Source organism: Suncus etruscus, chromosome 3, assembly GCF_024139225.1.
Source record: "Suncus etruscus isolate mSunEtr1 chromosome 3, mSunEtr1.pri.cur, whole genome shotgun sequence".
NCBI classification, from domain to species: domain Eukaryota; kingdom Metazoa; phylum Chordata; class Mammalia; order Eulipotyphla; family Soricidae; genus Suncus; species Suncus etruscus.
Window position 1 is genome coordinate 35,916,235 of NC_064850.1, and position 12,253 is coordinate 35,928,487.

The window sequence follows — 12,253 nt, forward strand, 5'->3', positions numbered from 1 at the left end:
CTTACACACAGATAACCTGGACAGACCCAGGTTCGATATCTGGCCTCCCATATGTTCCCCAGAGCCTGAAGGAGCGATTTCTGGTCACTAAACCAGGATTAACCCCTATGTGTCGCTGGGTGTGACCCAAAAACAAACAAACAAACAAATAAACAAAAATTGCCCTTGCAGGGACAGAAAGACCTTTAGGGCATTTGCCTTGCATGTAGCTGACCCAGGTTTAGCTTCAGCAATACATTTGATCCCCTAAGCCCCACCAGATATAAGCTCTGGGCACTGCTTAGATGTGGCCCCAAAACCTAAATAAAGTTTTTGAAAAGGGTGAGATAGGGGGCCAGAAGGAGGCTTTAGTGGAGGGTTACTGAATTGGTGCCTGGGGTGGAGTTAGAACATTATTTACCTGAAACCCAATCATTAGCAATATTGTCAATGGAGCCATCTATGTAAAATATTACATTTTAAAACAAAAAAATAAATAAAAGAATTTGAACCAGGGGCCGGAGAGACAGCATGGAGGTAAAGTAAAGCGTTTGCCTTGCATGCAGAAGGATGATGGTTCAAATCCCGTCATCTCATATGGTCCCCCAAGCCTGCTGGGGGTGACTTCCTGAGTAACCCCTGAGTGCTGTCGGGTGTGACCCAAAAAAACAAAAACAAAAACAAACAAACAAAAAAAGAATTTGAACCAACTTGTACCTCACGTGCAATGCCAACAGAAGGATGTAGTGAATGCCACATTCAGCAGATCTGAGATTGATTGGGTGTCTGGTGCATTTTCTTCTATTAACACAAGAAAAGAAAAACGCTTCCAGTTAGTTCACTTGGATCATCCATTTTGACCTTGATTCTGAGTGAAGCTGGAGTGAGTTATATCATTTCTTCAGTCTGTATTTGCAAATCACTTGTAAGCAAATCACTGTGTTTGGCTAGAGCATTAGCTCAGCAGAGAGAGTGCCTTGCAAGCAGCCAACCTGGGTTTAACACCCTATATGGTCCCCTGAGCCCACCAGGAATGATTCCTGAATGCAGAGCCAGGATAACCTCTGAGTGCTGCCAGGTGTGACCCCAAAGGCAAAACAATAAAAAAGAAAAAAATCATTGCGCATGTATTTCATTAGTAAAACATACTGATTTACTTGTGTATTTTTCTTCTCTGGGTCCTATAAGATACGTATGGGATGTCTTACAAGAAAATATTTTATTACAGTGCCTGAATTTCTTGGTGAATATATGCCCAGATATATTTTCCTCTTTGTGCACTTACAATAACCTGTTTAAGTGACAAGGTATATTTTAATGTTTTGAAGACATTTCAGGCAACCAAAAAAAGTTAGCGTGTATTGTACCAATATTCAAGAAACTGGTAAATTCAGAGAAATTCCCAGTGCGTGTATGACAATTGATTACTGTGACACCAACGCCACCTAATGGACAATGCACGTTAAGACATGTTAGTTATGAATTGCATCTCTTTTGTTTTGTTTTGTTTTGTTTTGTTTTGTTTTGCCAGGGTGTGAGGGGCATGGGGAGGTTTAGGGGGAAGACTCCACATCGGCAGTGTGTGGCTCTACCTTAGGAATTACTCCTGGTGGGGATCGGGGAACATATAGGGATCGAATCTGGGTCATCCACATGTAAGGCAAGCATTCTACCCAGTGTACTATGACTTCCACCTCTGAATTACATCTCCTCTTTGAGATGTCTAAAGTCTACTTGATGGGGCCAGGAGATACCACGGTCGAACATTGTTTCTGATCGTGTGAGTCTTTGTCAATGAGCTCAGCATTTGGGCCAGTGAACTCAACCGATTTCCTCTTGGTGTAGATAGGCACCACCCTGCTGAGTATTTTTTTCTTTTTTTATTTAAGCTTTATTGATTGAATGATTAATTGGTTTTGGGATCACACCCAGCAGCACTCAGGGGTTACTCCTGGCTCTGCACTCAGAAATCGCCCCTGGCAGGCTGGGGCCCTTCTGAGATGCCTGGAATCTAACTGGGTCCCTCCTGGGTTGGCCACATGCAGGGGCTGCCCTGCTGAGTATTTAAGGAAAAGAAAAGGTGGATGAAAGACAAATCCACCCTGTCTCCTCCCTACCTTAATATTTTGCTTCCCTTGGACTTGATATGACAAGGAGCCCCTGGTTCTCCAAACTCCCTTGGTTCCCTACCTAAGCACTAGATCCCAGACCCTAGTGGCCTCCATTACTACTTGCAGGACCCAAACCTGTAGGCAAAGCCCTTCTTCTAGATCCCTGGATCATGTCAGCAGAAATAGGATGATTGTGGTGGATGTGGTGAGAAGCAGTTGAATTCTCCATATACTTTGAGGCTAAAGTCAACAGGGTTTGCTAGTAGATTAGAGCAAGGGGACAGAACCATAGCACAACAGGGAGGGTGTTTTCCTTGCACCCTGCCAGCCTGGATTTCCATCCCCAGCAACAACCCCAATGGCCCCCACAGGTACTGCTGGAGTTATTCCCCAGGACAGAACCAGGAGGAAGCCCTGAGTATTACCAGGTATGGCCAAAGCAAAACAAAACAACCTAGAGTGAAAGTGTTGCAGAAATCCCCACACCTAAGACATTGGCCACCAAAGCATCGTGCCTTGAAAAGGCGAGACCACTGCATTAATTACATCAGCAGACCCAGTTGAACTTGTGCTCCAAAGTCTGGGCCTAAGGAGCCAGAGAGATAGTACAGCAGAAAAAAAATGCTTGCCTGCATGCAGCCAACCTGGGTTTAATCCCCAGCACCTCATATAGTCCCCCCAAGTTTACCAAGACCACTGAGTGTGGTCCAAAAACACAAAAAATAATGTCTGGGCCTTGAATAAAGACAAGAGCATCATTTAAGAGCATATCTGATGGGGGATGGGCAGTTGCAGGCAGCCAGCAGGAGAGCTCAGAAGCTGAAGTTTTTAACTATGTTATTTAGCAAAGCAGGGTCTAGACTACCTCAAGGACATGAGCACATGTGAGGACATTCCCAGGTTACCAGAGTTACAGTGAGACAAGAAACAGGGCAAAGTTATCCTGAACGCATCCATGCTTAAGTCGGGGTACCCAGACTCAGCTCCTGCTGGCTGGTGTTGGCCTGTTTGAACCAGTGGGCAGATAGTGCTTTCCCCTGATCAAAAGAGGGAGGCAGAAAAACTGGGGGTCTGGGACAGAGGTGAATCATGCAGATGTTGAGCAAGGAGCTGAGGATGGAAGGGGCCTATATGAGATAGCAAAGTAGACTGGAGATGTTTGACTAGCTGCATCCGGGTCTCTTTTGCAGTTTATCAGGTGTGAAAGAGTGGAGTTCTGTGAAGAGAATCAGCCATAGGCCCATACTCACCTATCAAGATAGATTTAAAATTCTCAAACCCAAGGCCATAAGATAATACAGTGCTAGGCATGTCCTCAACCAGGGTTTGATTTCAAACAGTTTGCCGCCCCACAAGTGTGTGTGACTCAGATTAGTCAGCACAATAGGCCTGACCAAGCAGCTCCATATCCACAGAACCTTTCATTGAACGGTTCAATCAGCCTAATAGGCCTAGATTTGCCAGTTGTAGGTGTACGTATCTGAGACCCTGGTTTTAGGTGTAGGTTCCCAAGACCCATCGTTAATTATTTAATGCAACACCAGTGGAGTCCCCTGGACCTCTTTAGTACCACTTGGGAGGAGAGCAGAGAAAAGAGGGGCGTGGGAATTAAAACTTGATAGAAGGTAGGAACTTCAGAAGCTTTCTGGGACATCCTCCACTTTCCCCAACATACACACATAGTTATAGATGGAGATGGGGATTACGAAGATCTGAACCTCAAACGAAAAATCAAAAAAGAAAAGGCTATGCAAGGAGAGATTTCTGTTTTTGTTTTGTTTTGTTTTTTGTTTTGGTTTTTGGGCCACACCTGGCTGCACTCAGGGATTACTCCTGTCTCTGTGCTCAGAAATCGCTCCTGAAAAAAAAGAAAAAAAAAAAAAAAAGAAATCGCTCCTGGCAGGTTCGGGGGACCATATGGGATGCTGGGATTAGAACCACCATCCATCCTGGGTCGGCTGTGTGCAAGGTAAGTGGGTTGATCTCAGTCTCAAAACCCTTCTGTTTCTTCCCTAATAGGATTAAGAAGATATGAAAAGCTTGGTTCTGTTGGAGAGAACATTTTCACATTATACTATGACCATATGGGATTCATACATATGGTGACTCCGACAACTTTCAGAGCCACTGCATCCCACATGAATAATATTCTTGGGCAGGTCAGTATGAAACCCACCAAGGTGATTTCCCTTAGTTCACCATGTAGGCACAAGAATTCAGGGATGGGAAAGAATTTTTTTTGTGGGGGGGGGAACAGAATACAAAATGTATGGGTGGGGGACATAGTGAAGTAGACAGGGTGTTTGCCTTGCATGTAACTGACTCAGATTTGATCTCAGGCGCTCCATATGATTCACTGAGCCCTGCCAGGAGGAATCCCTGAGCGCAGAGCCAGGTATAACCCTAAGCACCATCGAATGTGGCACAAACATAAAAACAGAAGAAACCCTGAAAACTCAAACTGTTTTGCTATATTTTAATAAGAAGGAAAACCTTTGCTTACCAAATCACCCAGCTGATCCCCTATAGCTTTCTTGGGCTATGATGACCCAATTGCTCCATACAAACATTCCCCATCTTCACTTCCCACTCTCTCCTCCTTCTGCTCCTTAAAAACCCAAGGCAGACCCAGATGAAACCTGAGCTCTATTTACCCTCTGGGTTTATCTTTCTTTTTCTCTCTTTGTGCCTCACAGCCACCTTTTTCCATGCTAATGGAGAATGGAGTTGTTTTCTTCTTCACAAGCAAAACCACCAACAAATTTTAGGAATCATTTCAGTGCACTATCTAAAATAGAATCTCTCTCATTCCCTCAAGAAAATGATTCCTCTGGGACTGGAGAGATAATATGGGGACCAGGTATCTACCTTGCATGCATGCATTTCACTGGGTTTCAACCCCAAGTATCCCATATGGTCTCCCAAGCCCTCACTAGGAGTGATCCCTGAGCACAGAACCCAGAGTAAGCCCTAAGAACGGCTGAGTGTGGCCAAGAAAAAAAAAAAAGAAAACAAACAAAACAAAAACTTATTTCTTCCCAGCCCCCTTCCCCAATACACCAGCAAATACTCAGCCCAGTTCTTCTGAGCACAATGTGGAAGAAAAGGAGCCACAGATGGAGCCAAGGATTCTGTTTGGTTCATTAGGCCAGTGTGCAAAGTATAGTTCTGTTTCCCTTCCCAGTGTGAGGCACATGCTCAGGTGGCCAGGCCTGTGGACTGTAGGATGCTCACCCAGGTGCCCAGTGGGTACAAATCCAGGGGCCTGAGCTACAGGTTGGAGCAATCAAAGAATTAGGGACCTCAGGTTGTTTTTGTTTTTGTTTTTTTTAGGAGTTTCACACCTTGGAGAAGCAATCTTAGCTTGAGTTTTGGGGGAGAGAATAGTGGGTAAAGCCACTGCCAGTGGTGCTCAGAAGTTACTTGTCATTCTGCATTCAGGGACCACTTCTAGAAGAATTCAAAGGAGCAAATGGGGTGCCGGGGATTGAACTGGGGTCTGCTACATGCAAGGCAAATGCCCTACCAACTATACTATCTCTCTGGCCCTTTGTAGCTTTCTTTGGTGAATATATAAATAATTCAAGTCAAAGGTCGAAAGGGTTTTTTGTACTCAGGACCTAGCCAAAGAACTCTTTTATTTTCTTTTTTGGTGTGTTTGGGCCATACCCATTGGTGCTCAAGGGTTACGGGTTACTCTTGCTCTGCATTCAGGAATTATTCCTGGCAGGCTTGAGAACCATATGGGATGCTGGGGATCCAACCCAGCTCAGTTGGCTGCATCCAAGACAAATGCTCTACTTGCTGTGCTATTGTTCTGGCCCCTAGACCAAAAACCTCTTAATTCGACATTATCACTATAGTGATACCCAAAATCATCCACAAGAACATTTTCTGGATCAAAGTAAATACAGACCCTTCTCTGGGTCTCTTCAGGCTGTCAGAAGCCTTCCATGCACATGCTTGTTTCCCTTGTCTTACAGATGAGCAAAGCAGGACGAGTAAGTCATTCCACATGTACACACCATGGTCATTGGGGAGACCTGGTAACTGCCTTCCAGCACTATGTCATGTACTGGTGCTTTTCACACACACACACACACACACACACCTCTACCACCACCATCACACAAACACACCCCACTTGGGGCTCTGGTACATGCAGGATTCTCATCACAAGTCACCACACAGCCATTCCCTAGAGTCCAGACCCTGGTATCCCTACATATTCTTTCAGGTTCTTATACTCCCAAGCAAAGATCGTTAGAGCTGGGGAAATTTTATTGGGAGTTGAAAGTAAAAGAACAGAGCAGAGGCCCCAGCTGCTGGCCCGCACACCACACCAGTAGAAGGAAGGTTGAAAACCATCCTCTCCAGCAGTGTTGGGGCTGGACCTGAGGCAGGAGATAGGGAGGGGAATAGGGGGCAAGGACAAGGCAGAGAAAGGCTGGAGAGTGTTGACTTAGGGGGTCTAACTAATTTGGCTCTTTCCTTTCCTTCTGGACCCCTCACATCCTCCTACCTCCTGTTTACCATGAAGGAGATTCTGGACCCAGGGAACTGTGAATTGAGCCCAGAACTACAGTGGTTCCCACTGGCAGCTTTCCCTGATCTTAACAGGAATTAATGTCAGTGACCTTTGTTGGTGACCTTTGTTAGTATCCTTTGTTAGGAGGTGCTGCAGGCAATAAAAGAGGGTGTAGATCAGACCCCGTGTTTGAAGTTCTGAATCTCATTCTTTCCTGCTATTCCCCAATTTCCCTTAGGGCATCTATTCAGTCCACATTTATCCTCCCACATCTGTCTCTGATGCTGCCCTTCTGGGGGATTTCTGATGTAAGAAGCGAGGGGAGTGCTCCCTTCGGCAGCACATCTAAAATTGGAACGATACAGAGAAGATTAGCATGGCCCCTGCGCAAGGATGACATGCAAATTCGTGAAGCGTTCCATATTTTTTAAAGAAAAAAAAAAGCGAGGGGAAAGGCAGGTTGGGAAGGGGGGGCTCCCACAGGTTTGCTCTTGTGGCTGAGCTCCTCCACCTCCAAGACAGGCCTCTGGCAACCACCCTGCAAGACACAGCATCCCCCTCTAGGGCCTATCCCCACCTTTTTCTCACCCCTTAAGAGCACAGAGGGTGTGGAGGGCAAAAGTCTGGGTCAGAGGTACTCTCCTGACTAAGAGAGGAAACTGAGGGGCATGAGGAAGTACCTAGGGCCAGGTATGCAGGAACAGAAACATTCCCTAAAACTCCAGGTAAGGAGCAAGCCCGAAACACAGCACACATGTGCGCACATACACACACTACACACACACATACCAGACACCGCACACACACATCATACACACAAACACAGCACACACACCACACACACCCCAGAAGGCATGCAGGTCTGCATTCTGCCGATGCACACATACCGACTTCCGGTCTCCAAACCTGTCTCGAAAAGAGAAGCAGCTCTAGGCGCCCTTCCCATCTTCTCTTCCCAGAGCCCTGACATGTCCTTCAAGACTGCACTAGCTGTGCAGTACATCACCTTCAGCGAGGTCATCTTTTTCGCCTATGTGCCCCTGAATGAACCCCCAAAAACCACCCTCAACAAGCAGTTCAACAAACTTCACAATGGCAAAGCCATTTACTTCAGGTACTTGCTGAATTTTTTGCCATTGACAGAGTCTGCCCATGGGTTTCGAGGATCAATAGAGTGATCCTTACTGGGGGCATCTTTGAAGGTCAAGTAGCCTGACCTCAAGGGGGTTTGATGGTGGGGTACATGCTTGCAATGGGTGGAGGAGTACATCTCAATGTCAAGTTCATCTGTGAGCTCCTAGGTACCGGGCCTGATATCCCATCTTAGAAGCAATGGGCCTGTAACTTGGGACCCTCAGACCCAGCTGCAGAGAAGTTCCTGCCATGGCAGAGCTGGAGGTAGTGTTCCTCCACTGCGTCCCTGTCCCTGAATTCCTCCCATTGGGTGAACAGAGGTCTGTCCTGGGGCCATGTCAGCAGGACACATCTACAACCAGAGAAGAACAATGACAGATATCAGAGAGTCCTGCCTCTCCGTACACATCTGTGTCGTTTTTCGAGTTGAGGTGACACCAGATATCCCACTCAGAGCTTCTACACAAGAAGACATACATTGTCCCCTAGAACCACATCCCTGATCCCGGAAAACACATATCGCTTTGGGGTTTGATTTAGGTTTTGGCGTCATGCCCACTACTGTGGCCTTGATCCTGGCGGCTTTCAGGAGACCCTATTCGATGATATGGAATGAAACAAAATTGGCCACATGCAAGGCAAACACCTTAGCCCCATGCCATTTCTCCAATACTCAATATATATTGACTTACAACCAATAGTTCGAGGTGCCATGGGCAGCTCACTGGGGTCGGCAAGAGAAGAGTGTGGTGGGCAGACTGCAACTAGATTTATTGCAAGTGCTGGCAGTGGAGTTACCCACAAGATTGTAGAGATTTTTGTCTTTTTGTTTGGTTTTGTTTGTGTTTTGTTCTGGGGAGCCACACCTAAATGCTCTTAGGAGTGACTTCTGGCTCTGTGCTCAAAGATCATTCCTGGTGGTGCTCGGGGAACCATATGTAATGCCAGGGATCGAACCACGGTCAGCTGCATGTAAGACAAATGCCCTACCCACTGTGCTAACATGCTGACCCCTTCTCTGTCTTGTTTTTAATGTGTACATTTATTTGTTGTTAGTTATAATAGTTGAAATAGATGCATGTAGCATTAAGCTATTTTCCCTAAGCATTTATCAAGCTTTCTGTCTTGTTTGTGTGGTTAGTTTTGAATTTTGGTTTTTGGACTACACCCGGCAATGCTCAGGGTTACTCCTAGTTCTGCACTCAAGAATTACTCCTGAAAGTACTAGAGGGGACCATATGGGGTGCTGACGATTGAACACAGGTTTGCCACATACAAGGCAAGCATTCTGCCAACTGTATCATCTCTCCAGCCACATTTTGTCTGTATTTTAATGTCCACACTTATTTGTTGTTAATTTAAATAAGTTTAGGGAGGACATTTATAATTAAGCTCCTCTCCCCCACAAGCATTTTAGAGCTTTTTTGTCTTTAAGGAAAGTTTCAATGATGTACTCGAGAAATAGTACCAGGGTTATAACATTTGCCATATCTGTAGCTGACACTAATTCAAGTGCAGCCCAATGCCAAGTGTAGCCCAAAGCTACCCCCCAAAATTAAAATTAAATCAAAGTTTCATTGAACTCAAACTCAAGCATTGCTTGCTGTTTTAGGTAACCTTTGTAACATGCAATATTGTAGATCAATTGGTTCACATTTATATAAGTTTGTTAAATTCTAAGGACTCACCTTTTTCTTTTTTATTTGGGGGCCACACAGACTTACTCCTGGCTCTACATTCAGGAATTACTCCTGTCAGTGCTCTAGGGACCAAATAAGATGCTGGAGTGTGAACTCGGGCCAGCCATGTGCAAAGCAGTGCCCTACCCATTGCACTATTCCTCCAGTCCCTGGACTTGCCTTTTTTTTTAAGGTCCATGTTAATATTAATTTCTTATGCCCTAATTCTTTTTTGGGGGGAGGCACACCCGGTGGTGCTCAGAAGTTACTCCTCGTTCTACACTTAGGAATCTGGTAGGCTTGGAGCCATATGGGATGCTGGGGATCTAACCTGGGTTAGCTGGTGCAAAGCAAATGCCCTACACACTGTACTATCACTCCAGTCCTGCCCTAATTCTTTTTAAAAGGTAGGGTAATTCTTTTTTAGGCTAAGAATCCTAGAGATCAGGATAGCCTGTTCAAAGATCACTTAGTCTGTTGGCACAGAAACTCAGGAAAGGGTGCCAGCACTTGAGGCAGGAGAAGGAGCAACAAGACAGACATTTCCATTTCAGAGAAGATGAGGGTTAGAACAGGGCAAGCAGTGCTTCATCAAGGCAGGTTTAAGGTCCAGAGTCTCAGGGGAAGCAGAGTCAGATACCTGGGTAATTAGGAGAGAAGCAAGTTGTTAAACATCAATATTGAGGTTGCCAAAATAGCCTGGGATGCCATCATCCCGAGTTCAATTTCTGGCACCACTCAATCTTCCAATGAGTATGGACCATATGAGTATGGGTAATCTGTTAAAGAGCATCTAATTTTGCAGCATTTTAGTTCAAGTTAATGCCCCCCCCAACTGTGACAACTCTGGAGATAATTTTTGTAAAGTGTCAATTCTGTAGCTAGGTTTAATTTTTTGTTGTTGTTTTATTTTGGGCAATACCTGGTGGCGTTCAATAGTTTCTCCTGGCTCTCTGCTCAGAAATTGCTCCTGGCAGGCACTGAGGACCATATGGGATGCCGGGATTCAAAACCAAACCACCGTTGGTCCTGGCTTAGCCGCTTATAAGGCAAACTTATACCACTGTGCTATCTCTCCGGCCCCTAAATTTAATTGTTTTTACACATGAATATCCTAGCTTACCATTGCAAAAATAGAGCTTTTTCTTCTTTACAAAGTGTATGATTATAGTAAAAATTTTCTTGAAAGCAAACAGAGAGAAGTTAAAGTAATGACTATCAACAAGTTATCCGCTAGTTCTTTCCTTTTTAACCATTTTTCTCTTAATATTCCCACCATGCTACTTTTGTGTGGTCATTATATGATCCCTTTCTTGTTTTATTCAAATTTTCCTTAAATGCCAGTTTATTAATTGTTTAATAGATCAGTTATGATCCTTCATTAGTATCCCTATTGTCAAATATCCTGTTTTTGACATTTATCATAGTATTATGATAAACACTTTTTTTGTATGCAAAATTTTTTCTCTTCATTGTCTCAAATTATTTCTTTTTTTTTTAATTATTTCTTTAGAATAGAGTCCAATCATAAACTTATGGCCAGAATAGGAAGAAAATGTTAGAGCTCTTAATGCATAATGCCAAAGTTCTTTCTAGGAAGCTTACACTAATTTACAATGCCATTGGTTACTTGCATATGAGCATCTATCCTGGCCAGTTCTTTTTTTGGGGAGATCACACTCGACAGCGCTCAGGGGTTACTCCTAGCTCTATGCTCAGAAATCACCCCTGGCAGGCACAAGGGGACCATATGGGATGCCGGAATTTGAACCACCATCCTTCTGCATGAAAGGCAAACGCCTTACCTTCATGCTATCTCTCCAGCCCTAGTTCATTTTTTCTTAACCATTTAAATACCATGATTTACAAAGTTGTTCATAATACCATTGTTTCAGGCATTCAGTGTTCCAACACCAATCCTACCTCCACTGTGACCTTCCCTCCAGCAGTGTCCCTAGTTTCCCATCTACACCCCAGCCTACCCCCTTAGCAGACACAAAATAGTTTAGATTGGTTGTTACTTCAACCTAACAAAAATCACTCTTGCCTTAATAATTCACTCTGTTATGAGACTGTTGCTGAGATGGAAAGGGTGATACACATGCCTGACTCTGTGAGGTTGCACACCATTAGTAGTGGTGTCAGCACTCTTGGCTGCTGCACTATTCATTAATTTGGTTTCACATATTGGCATTTTCCACCACCCCCAGCCTACCCCTGATCAAGCACTAAATCTTTTACTTTACATTGCTTGATACAAAGAGTTATCAGAAAATACATCAATAAAAAGCAACTTGTGGGGCCGGAGAGATAGCATGGAGGTAAGGCATTTGCCTTTCATGCAGAAGGTCATTGGTTCAAATCCCAGCGTCCCATATGGTCCCCCGAGCCTGCCAGGAGCGATTTCTGAGCGTGGAGCCAAGAGTAACCCCTGAGCACTGCCGGGTGTGACCCCCCCCACCAAAAAAAAAGCAACTTGTGATATTTCTCAATGGTGTTCCTAAAGTCACTGTCTGAAGATTTACTGAGCTGGTTGATGGTAGTTGAGCCTTCAACTAGCTCCAATTTTTTTTAAAAGTGCAGGGGGAGGGGGGCAGAGTGATAGCACAGCAGTAGGGCATTTGCCTTGAACAGGGCCAATCCAGGACAGACCTTGGTTAGATCCCTGGAGTCTCATATGATCCCCGAGTCAGGAGTGATTTCTGAGCACATAGCCAGGAGTAACCCCTGAGCGTCACAGGGTATGGCCCAAAAAGCAAAAAAAAAAAAAAGTATTAATTCTTTTACTCCTTATACTTAGTGGTTTTCTATGCAACTTTTTT

General features: G+C 44.7%; 1 protein-coding gene and 1 non-coding gene across 2 annotated transcripts in view; both read left to right on the plus strand.

Annotated features, from left to right (window-relative positions):
- CATSPERB (cation channel sperm associated auxiliary subunit beta) overlaps nucleotides 1–12,253 on the plus strand; it is a 97,760-nt gene that overhangs the window by 44,487 nt on the left and 41,020 nt on the right. Inside the window, exons 15-16 of the mRNA XM_049770724.1 lie at nucleotides 4,110–4,249; nucleotides 7,578–7,732. Coding sequence (XP_049626681.1) covers nucleotides 4,110–4,249; nucleotides 7,578–7,732 — 295 coding nt within the window. The remainder of the gene's footprint in view (nucleotides 1–4,109; nucleotides 4,250–7,577; nucleotides 7,733–12,253) is intronic.
- LOC126005659 (U6 spliceosomal RNA) lies at nucleotides 6,945–7,046 on the plus strand. The gene has a single exon (XR_007494701.1). It is a non-coding gene; the product is annotated as a U6 spliceosomal RNA (small nuclear RNA).